We start from the raw sequence: 22,219 nt of genomic DNA, 5'->3' as shown, positions 1-22,219 counted from the left end.
CTGTTCTAACAAATCAGAGGGAAGGACGGACTACAGATGCACTGCAATAATTTTTAACAGAAAATGATACTCTGCAGTTCTGTGAAAATGTCAGTAAATATCTGTAATGATATTGACTATTGAGACATAATAAACATTTGCATGCATTTCTTTTCTCTTGACAACCTTTGAATTCAATACACTGGGGAAATGTTCTTGGTGCAGCAGACAAAAATGCGTTGAGCTCTTTTAACTGTTTGTAGGTGATGAGCTCTTGTTACTGCTCCAGAAGAAGAGAGATTTTTGACAGCTAAGCTCTGGTCAGAGCTGACTGGAGTGGGAGTTTAGCTTTCTCAGCCAAAGTCATTTATAGAGAGAATAGCTGGCAGACCTCTGCTGTGGGCATGTCACTTGCTGCAATGAAAAGGGTAAGGACATTGCAGTCTGACTAATGGTAATAATTACATTTCAAACTGTAATGAGTCACACTGCTCAAGTGGCATGCAATGAATTGGACCTGCTCTGGCTAGATCAGATCTCATACATGGAAGGTTACATTTTCAACTGTTTTACAGTGATGGTGCAAAAGGGTTTTTGTTAGCACTTGAGCTTTGTGTGTATTTGAGATCTCATCAGGTACTCCCTGCAGATTAAATAAATTTATTCAATTTATTATCAAATGAATTATCTGTATTCAGACTTCTATTCTGTCATCATGATCTTTCAAATACTAGAACACAAAGGAGAGATTCCAGTGAATGCTATTCGCAGCAGCCCTTTGTCCTTTTCATCTCTTCGGCTGCAGATGATTTTGTTCAGGAGACTGACAATCGCCTGGTTTTTATCTCCTGTGAGATGATCCTTGTCGGAAATGAGTCTCAGGAGCACATGTGGATAGCTCTATATATGTATATATTATTTATTTAAGAAACTATTTATGCAAATGACACTGATGAATTGTGCAAGAGATGTCATTTTGTCAGCCAGGGCTTCTGAAGCTCAGACAGAGGGGATTAACGGTGCAAGTCTTTTACCTCTTCTGTTTGACACGAAGCAGATTGTAATTTTATGAAATAATGGTGTGGAGGGCCAGACTATCTCTTCTGCACTGCACTAAGGTCTCTAGGGTTACACTGGAGGTAACATTGACTCATCATGTTTGTGCAATTTTTTAAGCTACAAAGATGCTGATCAAAAAATAAGAATTGTCTTTGAAAGTGTATTTCAAAGGGAGTTTTCTTGAGTATGCTAGTAAGTCTGCAAAAGACTACTGACAGAGGGTATTGAAGTAAAATGTAGGACATAGTAATAGATTTAAGATCTGATCTGTGTTCATCTGAGCTTTAGATGAACCTAATTCCTGTAATTCATACAGACTATTTAATACCTTTCCTCCTGTGCTGATTTCAATAACTCCCGAAGAAGCTGTCCCCCACAACACCTGACTTCATTGAATAATTCTATTTGCAGTGACACTGACATTATCATAATCTGGGGTTCTGGAAGGATAGTCATTATTACTGAGCTGAGAAGTGATGGAAGGTTTTTCATGTAAAGAATAATTAGAAAATAAAAGGTTTCCTGATGTTCAAGCATCTCCTGAACTTATTTAATGTACACAATATTTTGTTAATGAGGAATAATAGAATGAAAATGAGGAGAGTGGATTGTAGAGAAGTAAAAAATTTCATTAAATACTAGAAGGTGTTGAGGTTATATGTTATATATTATGCACACCCGCCACTGTGGGTGTTTAAATCCATTGCTGCCACAGCAAATTGGCTTGAATTAATTTTGCCACTTGCTTCATGCTACTGATAGCTCATTATAAAAGTATTAATTATATGCAATTTGTACATTGAACCATTAATGTGGAATCTGTGCCAAAGTCACCACAGTTTGTCAATCCATTTATATTTTTATCCAGCTGTCTCATGCATATACACACTGACACACACAGAAGCTGAGCCAAGAAGAGGGTACAGATTCAGGATTGAGATTATTGGGAACTTCAAAGTTGAAACAAGAGGGAATAAGAGACATAGTTTTGTTTTGATCCATTCCATTTTTCATAGACGTTAGCCAGCTGGGACAAAAAAATGCTTTCCTCTTTTCCATATTTGGTTGAGATTTTTGACCACTGGTTGAAGAACAGAAGTGAGGGTCAATTTTATTCAGCAAAGCAGTGCTTTGTCCTGGGCACTCTGGCAGAGATGTTTGTTTCTGAGCTGATCAAAGAAAATATTTACTTAATCAAATAGAAATTTTATTTTCACAGAAAGTAGCCAGATTTGAAAAATAAATTGGAAACATTTTGGCTTTTGTGGTATCTTTTTTTCCAAATAAAATAATGAAGAGAAACAATAAGAATAATTAAAATTTGTGTAAAATATTACCTCTTGTACTCTTTTAATGGGAGGCTTTGATTTTTAAAATATTTTGGGAAATAATATATCAAAAAGTCTTTTTTTTTTTCTTGCTTTGAGCCTGGAGTAAAAGAGAACAAAGTGTAAAAGAAAATAAAAATCAGAGATGAAAAGTAATTGAATAACATCTCCATATTCTTAAGATCAATGCATGGCTATTCCATTTACCTATTTGCTGCTTTCTTGCTAGGTAATTGGAAAACTACAGGTAAAATTACCTGGGTATGGGAAACGGGAGTTTTAAGATCTCTGTTATTTCCTTAGGTTGATGAAGCAGCACTTTTGAAACGTCACAAGCAGGGGTGGTTGATGGAAATCTCTAACAACCTGGATGATTGCATCGCACGCCTGAGGTATGACCTGTAACTAATTCAGTGAGTTTACCTCTGCTTCTGAATCTTCACTTTACACCTTTCTGCATTGTGACATTTTAGTGTGCTTATAGAAGGAGTTCAGGGATACCTTTTCTTCTTCTGGATCTGCTGAAAGTGAGCCTATCCTCCCAAACAGCAGCAGTCATTATTAGTGACTGCTAGAGTTTATGGCAAGCAACTCCCAATGCTTCATGTAATTTATATACATTAAATGTGTCTTCATTCAGTTTTATGAATATAAATAGAGCAATTACAAATAATGTTACACTTGAAGCACCACTCAAGCTTCCTGGAATCATTCAGTGATTAACAATTGTATAAAGATTGAAAGATCTGTTGCCCATTTTAAGTGTTGGAAACCACATATGGACTTTTTTTGCTGGATTTGACTCTGTGATTTGTACATGGCAAGATGGAATGACATGAGGTGCATTTTCTTCAATATTTTTTTAAAATCTATTCTAGAGATGCAAGAAAGAAGAAACTTGCCCTTAGTTTGGGTTACCATGGGAATGTAGTGGATCTATGGTAAGTAATATATAGGGATAATGGATATATTACTGCTCTTGATTGTTAGTCAGCCTGGAATTAGTTCCCAAACTTGGAAGAGAAAAGGCATTATATCTAGTGCAAAGTTCATTACTCCAAGTGCCCATGGATAACTTTATTGTCAATAGAGGGATCTTCATCCTTGTGTGCTAGTTCCCAGTTGCTTCACATGCACTCTCACCTTTCCTTATGGAACAGCAAATTTCTTAGGGAAAGAAATCCCTGAGATTCCTCCTTGAATGAAGAAAAATATTGTCCCTTCTAAAGTTTTGCGAACTGCATAGCAAGAAAATGTCTTTGACTTCAGGGAAGAATGGTTGTATTGAGGTATTGACTGAACAAAAATAATCAGATGATGGATAGAAATTCTACTGCTCTTGCTGTTCTATCCAGTGATAAATCTTGTTGTCACACCATATACCAAGCGTTGAGACTGACCAGTAAGACCAGTATATCATACTGGTATCTGACTCATCTACCAGCATTCAAGTACAAGCAATTTTGAAGTATAAAACTTGCACCTATATCCTTGTTGATGTCACTATCTCCTGACTACTAAAATAAAGACTTGCCAAGGGCATGCCTTTATGAACAACCTCTTGGAGTGGAAGAGGTTTATCTGAAAGAGGAAGCATGGAACGTGAAATGACAGCTTCTGTTCAAACCCTCCATTCATTGTCTTCTGCAGGGAGAGGCTAGTATATGAGTTGGATACAACAGGAGAGCTGCTGGTTGATCTGGGGTCTGACCAAACTTCATGTCATAACCCATTCAGTGGGGGATACTATCCAGTACAACTTGGCTTTGAGGAAGCAAAGCAGCTCCTTTCTACCAATCCAGGGAAGTTCCGGACCCTGGTACAAGAGAGGTAAATGTTTTGGCCATACATGGTTTTCTCTTTAAGTTTAATTGCTCTGCAAGTGGTCTTTGTCTTTCTCTCAAGAAGTTTATGTTCTTTGATATTTCAGTAGAAATCTGTGGTAGAGCTACAGTCCCAACTTTAGTTCCAATCACTCCTTCTGGCTTGCTGCAACTGTAACTAGCTCAAGAGGAGCTACTCCTGATTTACAAGTGGAATTGGAATTGGATGTTATAAAGGAGCAATTTGGCATAACTTACATACAAATAAAGACCTATGGAACAGAGGCACCAAGCTGTGTTGTTCTCAAGTGGTACTTTTGAGAGTTTATGATTCTTGCTCCGGTTTTGTTCACCTTGAGCATTTCTGCTGAGACCTTTTGTTTCCAGTAGAAAGTAGAATATGGACATATAATCTATTTGACTTCTGATGAGGGTCCTACAAGGACCAGCTTCCTAATTCTCTATCATACTACTCTAAGTCAAAGGTAACAAAAAGGTACATTTCTGGGAGGGACTCTTTTCTAAAAAGTTAAATATGATCTAAAAAATAGAGTTTCGTTTGTTAGGCAAGTAGATGAGTTCCAAGAGGTTACATCTGTGCATTTACAACTCCATATGCAACTATGCATTGAGATTAGAGCTAGACAAAATTAAGAGGAAGTGGAGTTATAGAGAGGAGTCCTGGGCCGTGGCCCACTATTAGAAACAAATGGTCTGTTTTGGGCAAGGGAGAGGCCAGAACAGCGATGATTAGTCATTTACAGGTTTTTTTGTCTCTGCTCACTTTCTCTGTGAACTTCTTAAACTGTTTTGCAGCTTTGTATAGGCTGATTTTTGTTATTACCTTTTCTCCTCAAGCCAGCTGCATTTCTTTGCTGGAAAACATGATCTATTTCTGCTACTTAATGGAATTCCTTTATTGACTGTAAATCACTTCAAAATTTGGGGATAAAAGTGCTACAGAGACTGAAGGCATGTCAGCTAGTATCTTACATATTTATATCTGAATTTCTCTGGAGTCTTTCAATTCTATCTATCTCTCCCTGCTTCCATGCCTTTAGTGAGTTCATTGTATTCTTCTTGGTATTTTATCAATCTTAAGAAAAACTATTTTTCCTTCTTTGTTTCAGTCTGAAGAGACATGTGGCTGCTATTAACAGACTGGCTGATAAGGGCATGTTTTTTTGGGATTATGGCAATGCTTTTCTCTTGGAAGCTCAAAGAGCTGGTGAGTAGATCCTGGAGTTATTAGGTAGAGACAAGGACAATCCTGCATGCATATTTCAGCTGCATATTTTAGTAGGCTAGGGTTGGCCACTGTTTTGTGAACTCTTTAGTCTGTTTCTCTCATTCTGAGATCTCAACCTTCTCTGTATCTGAGGCTAAGGTAAAGCCTTCATGAGAGCCCAGGTGCAGCCTGGCTTCATGTTTTAGTTTTTCTTCATCAAGTTACTATTAAAATTCTTTTCTAGGTGCTGATGTTGGGAAAAGAGGAGCCAATAAAACAGAATTTCGGTATCCTTCCTATGTTCAACACATCATGGGGTATGTTGTAGAGAGTTTGGAATAAAGCACCTAATTGCCTTGTGATTTCTTCTGTTTAGGGGGAGAGTACTACAGAGATTCCACTTAGTACAAATCTTGAAGTGTACCATGAATGATGAAAATGACTCAGCAGTAGGAAAACTGATTTCACAGGTGTTATGCCTGACACTAACTCTAGTCTTATTTTTCTCCACTTAAGAGTAATGCCCATTCTGGTTTAGGGAGGTGTCCTGATGGCTGTAAGCATTGTGCTTGTTTCCTATTGGCTTCCTTAGAGTTACTCTTTGCATTTTCCTGTGTCCAGGAGAAAAGAGCCAGACCTGGAAGGACATGTTGTACATGATGAACAAAAGTTAATTCTGACAGCAGAAGTTTTGTCCTGAAAGGCATGGCATGTCTTGATAATTTGCTGTAAAGCTTTATCTTTTTTAGAATTAAAAGAACTTATGAAAGTAGACACCAGATGTATGAACAGTAAATTATTGCCAAATCAAAACTCTTCACCCCTTTACATGAATGACTGGGTTTTCTCTTTTGTTACATAGCAGTTCTACTCAAGAGAATAGCCAAGTCATAGCCTTGAACTGTAACTATATGCAGCTGCACTTCTAGGTGCTAAAAATTAAGATCTCTTCTGAGATCTGTCTCTTCAGAGCATTGCAGCTCTTATTCATGTGGTATGTTCAAGTTAAACATAAGTCAGAGGAAAAAGGCATTATAAACCCAATCTCTCAACAGATCTCTTTAATAGCTTGAACATAAAGTATGGCACCAACCAGGTCAGATTTCTTCATCTGTAATTCAACTTAAAGGTCTTACTGTTGTGTGTAAATGATATGGACCACAAATGAGTGTGGACTTGGTCACTTGTTCCGAAACTACACTTGTCTGATAGCATAGATGCAGACACACTCAGAGCTAGCCTGTGCTAAGGATGAAAAGACCAGGCAGTAGGGAGAGTATATTTGATGAAACAAAAGAAAAATTGCAATTCATCTCATGATGCACTTTGCTGAACTGCCCAATATTCCTGTTAAAAAAAAAATCTGGCCTGACAGTATTTTTTGTACCAGTCAATGGCTGCATGAAACAGCACTGTTCAGTTTCTCAGTTAATGGTCCTTGATGCTTCTGTTTAGATTAGTTCATTGAAAATGTTTCAAATTCTTCTGTCTCAAGCTAATGAAAGAAAAGCACTGCTAGCAGCCAGGATAAATAAGGAAAGAATTTCAGCTATCTCTTAATGAAACATGTTCTCTTCTCAGGGACATTTTTTCCCTGGGATTTGGACCATTCCGCTGGGTTTGTACCTCAGGTGACCCACGGGATCTTGCTACCACTGACTCAATTGCTATGTCTGTGCTGGAAGATTCTATACAAAAGGGAGGTAAGGCAACTATCCCATGCTTGTGCTTTTGGGAAGAAAAGGAAATTGGGAATTGTGAAATGTATGTTAACTTTTGACTGAAGCCATAGAAAACAACCTATTGTATGTGAGCAGCACATCTTTCTGTTCTCCAGAGTATTCTAAGGAGTGTAACCAGAAGATAAAATGTGAAAACATCTCATAGAGAGGTTAATGATCCCAAATCTGTTTTGTGATTTGGTTAAGAGGCTTTCTTTTCATTTGTTACAGATTTTCCTGTACTTTGTTTGCCTTAGAGCTTCAAGGTGACAGTATCTTTCACCAACAAGCATCCAACAGATCTTTTTTTTTTTTAAAGGAGTCAAATTGCTTTGTCTCACAAGTGAATGAGAGATGGGATCTCAGGGAAGTTTTTAAGAGGCTAGCAAGCCAGCCAGTGACAGCAAACCCAGGTTTCATGGGTGTGTTGCTCCATCCAGTGTCATTTATTTGTGACTACAACTTTGAAGTCCGCTTTTTTGGTTGGTTGTTAATAAAGTGACAACTGTTTCTACTCACTGGTAGAACCAATCTGGAATATCGGCATGGCTCTGTATGCTACCCTAATATCTAGAAATTATCCTGTCTTTCACTCTTCCATATCCCTGATAGCGAGCTATTACTGTTATCCCTGCTTATGAATTGAAACCTTTGAACCCATGTGTCAGCAAACATGAATCCTAATCTCCCAGATTGCAGTGGAAGGCCCTGCTTCTTTATCTACTTTTACAGTAACTGCACAGCAGACTGAAAGGCTTCAGCGCTAGGAGACAATGACACTTAAGACCTCATCTCTTCCATTTCTGGAGAGTGGAGTTTTGTGCTACTTAGAATCAAGGAAGGGATCAGAAGGAAATGGATCACAAATCTAAAGCATTTTTTATGATGGGGGGAGCATGGTGTTTTTATCTGGTAGTGTTGAAATACTTGTTGGAAAGACATCATTGAAATATGAATAGAAGCATCAAATTTTAAATGTTCTCCTATAGTTCTGGAACAGTTAGCACTGCAAGGACCTAGGTAGTGTTTCTGAATAGGTTACACCACAGTTAGATATGTCTCTGATTTCAAACTACAGCTACTGTTGTCCTTCTGTAGTGTAAGCCTGATGTTCAGCCTTCCTTTCTCCCAAGAGGTGAATTATTGAGTGAGTCTGACCCTGCAGAGTCTTTAGTTCTGTCTGTTCTCCTAGACTTTCCTTAGGAGTCAAGAAATAGCACTAGAGCATGACGATTTTTTAATGTAGAAGTACCTACCCTATTCTATGGATATTGAAATGGTCATATTTTTAAGCCTGGTCCCTGAGCTTAATTGAAGGGAGAGTGACATTTAATACTATAGTGCTGAATCTATCTTCAAAAATTTACAGGTTTTTTTCTACCATTTGCTGCAATCTCCAGTAATCTTCTCTCAAGTCTCAACTGATACATGACCTTTGGATGGTTTGCATTGCAAGATTAGGAAATGAAACAATTACTCTGTGTTTATGTATATGGATGTTTACATAGATGGTAATGTAAAGCTGGAGAGAGAAGTCTCTCCACAGACAAAAAGCATTGAACTCTTGCATGTATAAATTCTTAATTTAAATGAAAAATTACATTTAATAAACATCAACAGGTGAAAATAGGCTTAAGAGCAAGGCTGGTTTTGGATTTGCTGTTGAATTTGGCAAGGCAATGGAAACAGGATTTCAAAGAGAGATGAAAACAGAATTTGGCAAGAAAATAAACAGCTATTCATGGATTCATGTTCTTGAGTATTCCACTTGCCCTTCACTTCCTATGAAACCTGGGCTTCGACCAAATTCCAGGGTCTGGATATCCTCACACACACACACACACACACACACGTCTAAAATCTGAACCTACCTTTGAATTTTATAAAAGAATCTGTTATGAAGGCTGACTGAAAGCTCTACAGAGCTCAAGTCTGTTGCATTCCAAGTCTAAACTTTTGACCTGGTCTTGAGTCCAATATTAACCATTCTTCTTTTGGGGAGATGAATTTTTGCATTTAAGCTTCACAAACTGTGAAAGTCATATGTAGTTTTATTACCTGCTTCCTCTCCTAAGGTACACAAGCTTTTAAGCTAGACTTTGCATGAGATATGAAGTACTGATGGTTGGAGTGTAACTTGGTTTTATGACCTCTGCGATAGTTTGAAGGTTGAGCTGAGGGATAATGATAATACAAATCTCCCAAAAGCAAAGGGAGCCAACCTCTGTGGTGATGAGGACAGATCCTGTGAGTACTCAATGTCTTTTGGTATCTTTTAAACCCTAAATAAGTACAAAGGCAAGTGAAATAACAGAAGCAACACAGTAGCTTGCCTGAATTCAAAACATATTTCTGTTGGACCGGGGAGACAGAGGCAAATGAGACACATGAAGCTACTCTAAATCTAGAAAGAGCTGTGAGATTTTTTCAAATGCAGGAAGTAAAACTAAATAAAAGGAACGATCCTTCCCTTCCCCAGGGATAACTGATGAAATCCAACTTTGGACATACCACAGTTTAGGACAGAGAACATGACTGTTTATTGGAACTACATGAAATATCTATAATAACCTAAGTGAATACCACTCATTATATTCTAGGAGATGCTTCTTTAAAGCTTATGAATGGCAATGCAATCCTACTAGGACTAGCAGATGTTTCATCTTTCACTCCCTATGAAGCAAAGTACTGACATGTTAATCATCGTTGCAGAGTTTAGAAGTTAAACACTTGAAGCCAACCCCTAAAGCACTGACAGACTTTTTTAAGGATCATTAAAGCCCTCTGTATGGAAGGCTTGCCTCTGCAGGAATGATTTTACATTTCACTTTAACCATATGTTTAACCCAGTTTAAATACAAATATCTTGCCCTTTCCTTTTCCTAGTTTCACTATGCAAATCTGCTGACATACTGCCTAGGGCATACTCTAAACACTCATCTTTTAAAGTTAGCAGTGTGCAGTTTCTTCTGTTTGCCTGACTTTCAAACATAAGTTACATGCACATTATAATTTGAAAATGGGTGAAAGCTGGAAAATGATGGGAATATCCTATCTTGGCTCAACTCACTGTGGCTTAGCATGTTGCCATATGCCAGATGAGCCCTGGTAGCTGGTTGTCTCAGAACAAAGTAATGTCATACAGCTTATAGAGAAAGAGCCTACAGGGAGTAACTTCTTCAGCCACTGTAACTTCATCTGCACTCACACTCAGCCTGCATGGAAAGCTAGAACTGTAGATACCTGTAAAATTAAGACTTACAATGTTTTCATCTCATTCCATCCCTTCTCTCCCTTTTGTTACTTGCTACAAATGGTGCCATGCCTTTGGAGGCAGCTAATTGTACTGAGATCATCATGTGTCTGACTAATACGTGCCCTATTTCACTATCTTTTACTTCAAATATCTTTGTTCTTACTCCTCTTTGGTTTGACTGATTGAGATGGGATGGCATAGCTGTAAATGAAAGCAGAAGTTGGAGAATATAAAACCCTTATATACAATTCTCTTCTTAGATAACAACAAGCCATCGAGGGGATTTACACATGAAGCAGATACAACAGAACAAACCTTCTATGCGGTTTGTGCTCCATGTTAAGGCAAGGCAACATACATTAGTTTGTAGGATAGGAGACCTCAATTTTTGGATAGAAACATTCAGAGAGCAGCTGCTGTGCTATAAATCTATATCCCAGCACTGGTGTAACTTATCCCCAAGTATGTATTGCCATTTGCTTCTGAGAACTTCTTCTGGTTGTCAAAAAAGGAGTTATTTACAACATGATGCAAGACTGGACTGTAACACCCAATGTCATGGAGTTTGCTAAAACTATGAATTCAGCAGAGGCTCAGGAAGGAATTGGCATTTAGTAGGTAGCAAATCATGTGACCAGAAATGAACAGTACATGTAACCGATATTTAAAGGTTTAATTCAGTTTGCTAAAGATATGAATGGGAATTATTGTTCCAGCTGTCTCCTGGGCAACATCTCACACCTTCCTCTAAATATAAGGTACCAGTTACTGCATCAACTGCATCAGCTACACAGAGCATTTCATACAGCATTTCTTATATGCGTGCTTGTATCTGAGAGTAAAATTTGACTTCCTATGTGAGAGGAGTTAAATTAAATTTAGAGCATATTGCATTAATTTTCAAAATCTCTTTTCTTTCTTGCTTTCTCTTGCAAGTGAGCACATCTGTGAAGCAGCAGTATCATGACAACATCCGCTGGATTCGGGAAGCTGGCAGGCACAGCTTGGTAAGTGCACAATCTCCTTTGGCAGATGTGATCATTCCTGGTCCAGAAAGCAGTTTTGGAATGCAGGGGTTGAAGCAGGAACAGGCAGGAATGAAAACATTGGCTATGACTCCCCAGGCTGATAACTCAAATCTCTCTCCACAATAGGGTTTTAGGGTGAGTTGAAACAGTTCTTTCCCTTCACTTCCTCATCTGGAAATGTTCAAATAATCCGTGAATGCTTAGTCTTATATGTGGAGTGAAGCATGTCAATGGTTCACCTTCTACCTCTTTTGTGACTGTATTTCTTTCAGAGTACTATCCAAAATGTTCTTCTTGGCATTGCTTTGGCCCAGCCTCTGCATGCCTGCAGCACACAGTATCCTTTTCAGAACAGATGATGAGGCCAAAGGACTGCCATCCTTTTGCATTGTGGGGAGAAGGATGTCAGTGAAGCATCCTTTGTTTTTCCTTCAGGGCAGGTTCTCTCTGGGAGGCTAACTGATATAGGGCTCATACTTGCTGTCCTCATCTGGAAGCCAGATTTGTCTGTGAGCTAAAAGCTGCTGAGGAGCATAGCTGTGTGAGACAGATGTTCTTTGCCATTCTTTGTTTCCATGTTTCTTTTGCTTTCCAGCCCATCATTGCCAGTTCCCCAAACCTGTGCTTCTCAGCTGTTGGTAAGGGATTTGTTGATAGGAGGATTATAGCCTAGCAATCAGGTTGGTTTAAAAAGTGGGATTTATTGGGCAGTAGCAGCTGAATACAGAAATACATTTCACTGATCGTGTGAGTGGAGATAAAATTCAGTTCAAAGAAGGATTTTAACTTCTTTTTTTTCTTTTTTTTTTTGTGGAAGCTGGATGTTGACAGAGAAATAATCTGTACTTTCCCCTACAGAAAGGAAGGGGTCACTCCTGTGACTGCATTTATCTGGGGACTGAAGATAAGCCATTTGCACAGAGAATCTTATCATTGTGCTATTTTTCTTTTCCAGGTTGTTGGCTCTCAAGCTAGAATCTTATATTCTGATCAGAGGGGTCGTGTGTCTATAGCAGTGGCTATTAATCAAGCAATTTCAGAAGGAAGGATTAAGGTTTGTCTTTGTCTTGGTGTGGCCAAGGAATTGTGTTTAATATCTGAGACTGGGGTTGCAAGTGGTAAAAAAGAAAGCCTAAATCAGTGAGAGCAGAAGTGTCTGCCGTTTACATGGGACTAGTATTTTGTTAGCATGTGGTAGAGCTCAGCCCTCCTTTCTGCCTGTCACCAGTATTATGCTACATAGTAGGAGAGAGGTTTAGAAAATCTCTGAAATATATGCTACCTTTTATCTCACATTGGCAATCAGCCTTATTTTCTATTTGGCCATCTACAAGCACACCATGCCACATGATTTGCTGAAAACACAAGGTAGAAACTTAATTCCTCAGCACTACCCCAAACATTGAATAACAAGAGACTGCCAGTCCCAAGTGCTTCTTACCCTCTGTCCCTCACTTTCAGCTAGATTGTGGCTACAGCCAGCTCTGCAGTCAATTTTCTTTTGTGTTGTATATGTGAACGAAGAAAATTGTTAGTCTTGATGCTGTGATTCTAGTGCATAATGAGCAATATCTTACCTATCTGGGTGAAATCCCAGTGACCATATGTGGTGCTGGTAAAAATATATACTATGGGCAAGACTGTATAATGATTTTCTAAGTTCTTCATGAGTGTTGTAGGTAGATGTACAATGGGGAGATGGAAATCCTGAAGGAAGCACTCAGTAATGACACCATTAATTGCTGTGTGCACATCACCATCAGACCAAGGCATTGTCTCTCATTCATCTCTATCTCTTCTACAGCTGAATTACAATTACCCTTTTAAAAGGGATTCACTGAAGGAAAACTTTCCAGCTAGGAAATGTTTGGTTTCTGTTACTCAGAAAACATTTGTTAAAATATTTCAAATGCTGTTGACCTTCTTAGGATTCAAAATGAACGTCACTGCAAGCTAGGCTCAAAAAATAAACCTGACCAGACAGAGCACTGCCTTGGAGCTGTGACTAACAAGGTCAGACTCCCAGGACCTTTGGATTTTGTTGTGTCCTTTCTTCATATTTGCAAATCTCTGTTCCTCCTTTGCAAGCTGAGTGCTCACATCTATTTTCAAAGATTTTCTAATTCACTGACAGCATAAAACAGAAGCAGTTAATTCCAGAGCACACCATGCCAAGAGTGATATGTAAACAGGTTATATAAACCTAGTGCATGGCAAGTGATAATGAAGATCTGCAAGCTGATCTAGATTCATACTGTCAGTTAAATTCTGGAGCAAGAATGGACTGGTTTGAGCTGTATGAATTTACTCATCTTCATAGCTAACTTATTTTTAGTATTGAGGTCTCTCAAAAACATTAAAAAGTGGAAAACTTCTTACTCTTAGTTTTACTTTCAACAGCTAACAATAACTGGTTTTGGATGAAAATTTTTGCATGATGAAATGTCTTTGCAATTTCAGTAAAGAAATGTTCAGATGAAATAACCTCACTGCTTCCCCTCTTCTCCCTTCCCTCCTTTCAGGATGCTATTGACATAAAACCAAGCTCTGGTTCTTAGTTACAAAAAGATGGTGGCTTTCATAAACAGTATATGAACAACTGTTTTATAATAGCAGGCAGAGAAGGGAGTTTAGGAGAGGAGGCGAAGCTGAGGTTTGACATTACTTAAGACACAAGTGAATTCGGCAAGCACTGATCCTTGGTGGAATTGATGGTCCATGAAGGACTCTGTTTTCTTGTCCTTGGCTTTTTGCAGGCTCCAGTCGTCCTCAGCCGAGATCACCATGATGTGAGTGGGACTGACAGTCCTTACAGAGAAACGTCAAACATTTATGATGGATCAGCCTTTTGTGCAGGTCAGCAGAGGAGCTGGGGCTTCTCTGCCTGGGCGAACAAGGAAATTGCTTTTAAAGAGAAGTTGGGTATTTTGTGTAACATTGAAAAAAACAGTTTTGTTTAACCCTTTATTCCTCATTAATCAGATTTCCCAAGACGCTTTGTGGGATTTGATAATGACATAGCCATGAATGTGAAACTAGTTAAATAGGAGAGGTCCAGAACAACATTGCAAATTCAGTGGAGATGCACCAGGTTTACCTGAATGCCAGTAGAGAACAGTCCATCTCAGAGGACTGTATCTTCTGTTTGATTTTAATTTTGCACCTCACTGTTTCAAAGAGGTGATCTGAGCAGAATAAAGACAGGTCCCTTCCAACCCCTAACATTCTATGATTCTATATTTCCTTGGGATCCACAAGATCAAAATCAGGTCTACAAAAGCAAAAAGATTCACAGCCGCATTCATTTCATTGTCTGAAGACTCAAGAAATGAGTCTGGAGTTTCTGAAATGAACTTTTCTGGTCATAAGAGAACATACTATGGAAGTCAGGCGTTATGGATTAGACTCCAAGCCTCGTTGCTTACTTACAGTGTGATTGTGTGGCAAATCATGTAAGATTGCTATACAAAAGGAGCCTTTAATTCTGCACACTTAACCTAAGCTAACCAGTCTCTGAAGTTTGTGAAGTTATGCTTTGGAGAAATAAACCCAAGAAATATCAGATTGGAGACTTGAAAAAATGAGGGAAGCACTAAGCAATTTTTAACCTAAATCTAGTTCAGTTTTCCATCTATAAAGTGGAAATTATGATAATAGCTTTAGCCTCAGTAATGTTTCCACGTGTCATGAACTGACAGTCACAAAATGGTGTGCGACTGGAGAACATAAGCTGCTGTGGAAGGGGAAATTATGATAGAGGTAGCTGAGCATATTCAATTACTTCCATTATGGGAAATCATAATAGAATCAAATTATGGCTCAATTTTAAGGAGAAAAGTTCCCTGCTATCTTAACTGGATTTCCTGATGAAATGAGGCTTTTAGCTGTGTCTATCAGTCCCACTTGAACGCTTTTTGAGTATGTTGGCCAGTTCTAATAGGCCAGATGGATAGATGCTTTGAATAACATTTGATTCTGACAAGTCATAAGAAAATGATGCAGCTGCACAGAGAACAGCAATACGAAGTAATGTCTCCACCAAAGGGCTTAGCAACATGACTAAACCTCAGGCAATGCCGTCAGAACGCTGCAAGAGAAACAAGGCTTGCCTAAACCCTGTTACTCATCATGCTATGTGGTTTTCTTTGCATTTTATGATTTACATGAACAATTTGCTTCCTCCACAGGGCTTACCTAAAGCCTGTCAACCAGTGATTTCACTGACCTTTAAACTAGGCCTAACTCTGTTTAGCCAATTGATCCTCTGGAGATAAAAAGAACATCATCTTGGGTTTCCTCTTTTCATTCTTTCTTGTTGTTTTAACACCACATTTCAGCTGGTTTGGGTGAAAATGCCTCCTCTCTAGCATACAAGAATTTTCCAGAGTGTTTGTCTGTCTTGTTTTACAGTAAATACCTTATCCTAATCCTTGTCATCACTGCTCTGCAAAGTGTATTTCAGCATAGACATTTGCACAGTGACCTTTATTGAAGTCGAGGAGCAGGACATTATTACATTGCTAGTCCATTTGCCATGTTTCTTGTCCAACCTCCACTCTTAACACGCTGGTAGCTGAGGAAGAAATCTGTACATTTTAGAATATGGGGATTTTGATTTCTCCCATTTCCTCTTGACAGCACTGTAATTATGGTAATTGGGTTATTAAAGTGACATAATGCCAGATAAAGGATGCCATAATGGAGCTTTTGACAGGGTTTAACATATATTAGTGCTCAAGTAAACTAATTTTTCCATCAGACACGTAAAAACTGTGGGTCTGAAAATGTGGCTAGCAGGGATATTGCTGCTTGTCTCTTATTTTTTGCTGTTAAAAGCATAGCAAATGATCTAAATCCATCCTGAATGAAATTTAGAGAAACAATTTCAGTATTTTTTACCCTGTTATCCCCTGTGTGTATCTCTTTCCACCTCTCTGGGTATATGCTTTAGCACAAATTGGAGCAAATATACAAAATTCTAGTGAATATTTCAGTGGAAATCATGCATTTGATGTTAGTCAAATTACATTTGTCTGCTAAATTATTTTTCTTCAATTTTTTGAAAACAAAAGAAACCTCCTGTGTGCTTTCAGCAGTTTGTGTTCGGGCTAAAATTCTCTCATGTCCAGAAAATTGAGGCCACTGTTACTTTCCTCTCAGCTTTATCACAATGCAACTCCTTAACTTTAGATTGGCTTTCTGTACAAGACTGAGTTAACTTTGCAGTCTCATTTGAAAATGCCTCTGGCTTCTGAGAACTGCAAGGTGTACAGTTTTCCAGCTGTTCCCTAAATTTCCAGCCCTCCATATAGATGCTTTCAGCTTTTTCTTTTATGAACGAGACACCCCAAAGGGAGAGGATTGTATTTCTCTCACCCCAAGGAGGTATCTTCCAGCTGAGGAAATTTTCAGTGGTAGGTTTTTAGAGTATATTTGTGAGAGAAGCTGTGAGTAAACCCTGTCTCCAGGATGTCAGTGGAAGGAGTGGACAGCACAACAGAAAAATGAATGTAGCATGTCAGATCCGTAACATCTTTCCTCTCCTCCTAGACATGGCAGTACAAAACTTTGTAGGAGATGCATTCAGAGGAGCCACCTGGGTCTCACTGCACAACGGTGGTGGAGTTGGCTGGTAAGAATGTATTTATGTTTCTAAAGGAAGATGCTGAATCCCATTACCACTGCTGTGTATGTGTGTGGGGAGGAGAGACAGGAGGGGAATTACAGACAAGATGTGTGTACTACTGGAGTAGTACAATGTTGTGATCAGGGGAAGGATGGGCTTGGAAACAAGAACTGAAGGGATGTATTGTAAGATAAAGAGTGGCATTGTATGAGGCTTTTTAATCAATGTCCATATGTCTAGAAAAAGTGTTTTGGACATTGGCCACAGCACAATTTGAAGAAATTTGCCAAGCAAGGACAATCTGCCATGGTCTTTTTCAACAGATTCTGCTTCCAAAGTTATCTTCACACATGCACAGCCAGAGTGTTAGTGGATGGATTATGTTTGGTTTTCCCCTTAAGCTGTATTTAAATCTGTGACCTTAGGACCCCAATATAAATGCTCATGTGCTAAAGTGCAATGAGGGGTTATTGATACAAAACAGCTCAAGTGCCAGCAAACACCCTGGTCTTTCTCCCTTTGCTCGTGCCTGGTAGGATAAAAGACCACAGCCAAGTAAATGCCTTCTTCAGAAGGCAGAACTAAGAGAAATGCCTAAACTGAGAAACATAATGAAAGAAATATTATCTATGGAGAAGGAAACTTGTCTCCTTCATATGCCACTGAAAGGTTATTCTGGCAGAGGTGCAGGCAAGAGGAGAGCCTGGCCACACCGCAGAGGATTTAGTTCTCATTTGCTCTTTCCAGTAATGTTCAGTAAAGCCTCTCCCATTTACAGCCATGACTTCTTTTGAAGGTGTCACCAGTCAAAAGAGGTACAACCCTCTATTGATTATTGTAGTGAATCCTCACACTTCCCTGTTCCATCCAGCTATGGAATATGCCAACAGCTGCAAGCTGAAGAACTGGTAGCAGATGTTATCCTTAGAGATATTTGATGATACTCCTCTGGATGGGCTTAATCTAGAAAAACATCTCCATGTTGAGATACATGGAGAATTCCCTCTCTTATGCTTTAATTTCTTTTGTTTTAGTCCAGTAACTATTGAATATAAGGTACATGGCAGTAGAATTGAACAATGGGATAAGAAAGTTTTCTGAGGGCTTAGACACAGAGTTTAACCCTTTGAAATGTCTTTTAATGAAATGCAAGCAAAGAAAATCACTATAAGTTGTGCAAAATATTTAGGATAGTTAAATGATAATTATAACTGCTATAATTGCTAAAATAATAACGTATGCCACAAATGTTCTGTGCGTTGATGATGCTTAATTCAAAGCATACAAATGATCATATTCCCTACCTCTCTGGCCTCTCTGAGGCCAATCCCTCCTACCCATTTCTAGCCCTTTGAGCAATTCAAAGAGAGATTTGCTGAAGGGTGAGACTGCCCTTACTTCTGGAAGACTGGCCCAAACCACACTGTCATTTCAGTTGTACTTTTGATTTTTTTTCTTAAGTGGCGTTACTTTGTTAGGAAGAAGCTTTTTATCAAGGGAGATCAGAGGTGCTGTCACTTAAATGCATCAGAAAATTGGTGTGTGGTTGTTCACTGAAACAAATCAATGAAAAAACAGAACTTGGTTGTCCTTTCTGACATAGCTGCTTATTGGCTTGTCATTGTGGAATAGTACCTGCTCACCTTGTTCTCAGGAGCAGTCATAGCCTTCTGTGGTTAAATTACCGTGCTTCAGCGAGGAACACAGAGCCTGAAAATTAGGCCTGTCTCTGCATGAGCCTTAATAAGCCACCATGCTGAGCCTCAGATGTGGCAATGATATGGTGTTAGATGGAGTGATCTGGAGAGCCATGGCATGACAGGTGATTCTGCTTGGCTTTACCTAGCCAGGTAGGTGCCATGATTAGTTAAGAGGTGCACCCCTTGGCCAGCTGAAGAGAAAGAGACGGATAACTTAAGGGTGGTAAAAGAAGCAAAGCCAGCCCTCACCTTAACAAATTGTTTTCTTTGCCTGGAAGAGGCTGGTGCCTTTAGATTTTAGGAGCTTGTTTTTCCTTTATTCAAAAGAGATAAAAATTCATCTGACTTTGCCATAAAGAAATCTCTGTGTGTCTAATAAAACCTTCCTGTCATCAGCTGAGTTGGAAAGATGACAGTGGATGTGGAAGCTTATATATATTTATAAACAAATATACATATGATTAGAGACAAATCAAGTTGTCATTGTCAAGTCTCCCTTCAGGGAGTACAGAAATGGCAACTGTAGTGCATTCAGCTACCAATCTTCCCTGCAGAGGCTGGCACTTGCCTGGAACTGCTGACAGATCTGCCCTGCCTTCCCTATGAGATTAAAGAAGTGCTTCTTACCTGCTTTGATTTTTTTTTTCTGTGCTACAGCCTTGTGGGACAAACAGAAAAAGTGGGATTAATATTTATTTAGCTGGAATCTGCATCACATGTGCTGTTTGAGAGATTTAAGATTAACATAGTCTTGGTTGAATGTTATCCATTTCTTGCTGACTGTTTATTTGCAGGAGAATGTATATTAGCACAGAGCCTGAGTAACCTGAAGTAACAAAACGGCAGAAGCAATTTAAGAATCAAACTGCACTGTTGACAGTGTGACATCTTGATTGTGAGAGAGGCCTTGTTTTCTTTGATCACCTTAGGAGGAGACATCTGGAAATGATAGGAGGTAGCATAGGTCAAAATGCCACATGTTTCTTTAATTACCTGAAAATGTGACCCAGTGTTAATGAAGGCAGAAAACTCCCCTTTAAAAGTGAGAGGTTTTTCTAGAAAATGCATCCTAACAAACAACTGGCATTTAATTTATAAGTGATTTTTAGACAGTAGGGCAGATTCTGATGAGTGATTCTGGTTTACACTGGAGTAACTCCATGGAGATTGATGGAAGGGCTCTAAATTTATGGAGTGCAAATGAGATCAGACATTCACTGTTCGTGGCTAAGCTTCAAACGATGCTCTTTGCGATGCTGGGCACAGACGGGATCTTTGTCACTGAAAGAACATAATCTTCCTACAAGGAATATTGTCTGATATTGCCAATAGTCTGTCTTGAAGTATGCTCATACTGTGGACCAAATTACACAGAAGCAACATCATTGGTGTTCATAAGTGTACTCCTGCTTTGTACTTTTGGCTGTACAGAACAGTGCTACTTTGGTCCCTGTACATTGAGGCAGCAGCATTTGTAATGTTGTCATCCAGTCTGGTCCTCTCTTGGGGAAGACAGTAACAACATGAGATACTCAAAAAGTAGCATTTCTAAGAAATGCAAATGTTTTGATGTTTGTTTTCTTCCCAAAATGAGACCAAGAGCAGGACTAATAAAAGATTTCACTAAGTAAAAAGGTCCTGGGAATTAAATTCCAGGCTAAAAAGTGTTGACAGAGTCAATCAAAAGGAAACATTTACTTTTGAAGAGTCAGAGCTTATAGTACTCAAACATCTCAATTGAAACATCACTTTGTTTCAAATTTTCCTGCTAAAGATAAGAAATGGATGTATTCACTGGCATTCTGCTGTGAGAACTGTGAGTTTCAAGAAAACTGTGGTTTTCAACACAAAATGCATTTGTAATAATGACATGTCTAATAACAGTGAAGTGGAAAGAATTCACAGAATGGTACTGTGATGGTGAGATCTGGAGCTCTAAGTTCCTTACTCAGCTATGTGATAGGGTCCTACTTAGCACACAGGTAGCATATATAACTAGTGAAAGGAAATTAACATCATGTAATACACAACATTACATTGGAAATGTAATGACATGACATTACAAGAAAATGTAAGTTCTAGTTTCACGAAGTAGATCTCGGGTCTGTGAGGCTCCAATGTAGCCTTGTTTCCCCATTTTCTGAGAAGCATAGGTTTACTGCTGGAAAATATACAGCAAGCAATGATTCCTTCCTGGACTTGAAGACATCTAACTCCTGTCCGATTCATGGATATGTCTGGTGTTATACTATGTACATTTTGTGACCTTATTCATTACGTTAACTGTAAAACATAGAGGGCAAAATTCTTGCCTTCAGGGTCTCCATTAGTAGTCTTTCATACCATGTGTTTTATATGATATACCTCATCCCTCAGGTACTGCTGATGCCAGAACACTCATAGATTTACAGCAATACATAATTATTCAACAGCATTTATCATTATTCACCATATGCAATGGAAAAGGAACTTGAGCAGGCCAGATTCTGAAGTCAGACAAGATGTTTTGCTCTACGTGTTTTCCCCGTCCTTCTAAAACCAGACTGGTATTTCTCCCAAGTATAATCTGTTAGTTTTAACATATTTCTGCTCTTTTTCTGCCAGTAAGTCTGCTTCTTGAAAAGTTGGCATCAATGTCTTTAAACATCTATGTATCTCATACAAAATGAATGACTGTTTTTGAAATGATGGAGGCAGATGTGCATTAAGTGGTGGTTAATGCTTTTTAAATAAAATACTTATGCTGTCTCATTTGTCCCAGGAGAATATAAATAGATCCATCTGTCTGCTTCAGACAGTCCTCCTCACGATCTTATCTATATGGCAGGATCTAGTGTAGCAAAGACAAATAGCTTAACCTTTAAAAACATCCACAGATAGCTAACTCTCCAGATTGTCAGCAGTGCTAACCTTTCTTGTTTCTGGAGTCAGTACAGACTGCAGTCTTCAGGAGTTCCAGCACATGCTTAGTTTCTTGCATTCCCACTTGGAGCAGATACTCTTTGCTATCTGGGCATGTCAAGATATGTGGAATAAGTTTGCTGCAAGTCAGGGGACTACGCCTTTGCTCTGCTACATTCCCCCATCTCCCTTTTTTTTTTTTAATTGTTAAGTATAAAGGTCTCTGATGGGGTTTCTTATCCTGTGCCATTTCTGTTCTTATCCTTCTCCCTGTAGTGCAACTGAACAAATTAACTCCTGTGATTTTTGTGGGATTCCTTTGAATTATGTTGATTTAATCCTCTTACATTTGTATCTTTTAGGGGTGAAGTGATCAATGGGGGATTTGGCCTGGTTTTGGATGGGTCCAAGGAGGCTGAAGAACGGGCTAAGATGATGCTCAGCTGGGATGTTTCCAATGGAGTAAGTAAAACTCATTATATATGTTCACTTCAATGTTTTCCTGTCTCCAGGAATGTGTTCATTTAGGTACTTAGGTTCCAGTGCTCTCTCTTTTTTTTTTTCTGTTTG

At 38.8% G+C, this 22,219-nt stretch overlaps 1 protein-coding gene across 1 annotated transcript in view; it reads left to right on the top strand.

Annotated features, from left to right (window-relative positions):
• The window catches only part of UROC1 (urocanate hydratase 1), a 43,127-nt gene that overhangs the window by 18,345 nt on the left and 2,563 nt on the right, over nucleotides 1–22,219 (top strand). The window contains exons 10-20 of the mRNA XM_062008205.1: nucleotides 2,670–2,758; nucleotides 3,245–3,307; nucleotides 4,017–4,196; nucleotides 5,320–5,417; nucleotides 5,662–5,734; nucleotides 6,999–7,120; nucleotides 11,331–11,401; nucleotides 12,378–12,476; nucleotides 14,179–14,278; nucleotides 16,973–17,054; nucleotides 22,012–22,111. Coding sequence (XP_061864189.1) covers nucleotides 2,670–2,758; nucleotides 3,245–3,307; nucleotides 4,017–4,196; nucleotides 5,320–5,417; nucleotides 5,662–5,734; nucleotides 6,999–7,120; nucleotides 11,331–11,401; nucleotides 12,378–12,476; nucleotides 14,179–14,278; nucleotides 16,973–17,054; nucleotides 22,012–22,111 — 1,077 coding nt within the window. The remainder of the gene's footprint in view (nucleotides 1–2,669; nucleotides 2,759–3,244; nucleotides 3,308–4,016; nucleotides 4,197–5,319; nucleotides 5,418–5,661; nucleotides 5,735–6,998; nucleotides 7,121–11,330; nucleotides 11,402–12,377; nucleotides 12,477–14,178; nucleotides 14,279–16,972; nucleotides 17,055–22,011; nucleotides 22,112–22,219) is intronic.

This window comes from Colius striatus, chromosome 15, assembly GCF_028858725.1.
Source record: "Colius striatus isolate bColStr4 chromosome 15, bColStr4.1.hap1, whole genome shotgun sequence".
Taxonomy (NCBI): Eukaryota; Metazoa; Chordata; class Aves; order Coliiformes; family Coliidae; genus Colius; species Colius striatus.
The sequence above is the reverse complement of the archived record's forward strand: the minus strand, read 5'-3'. Positions and strand labels throughout refer to the sequence as shown.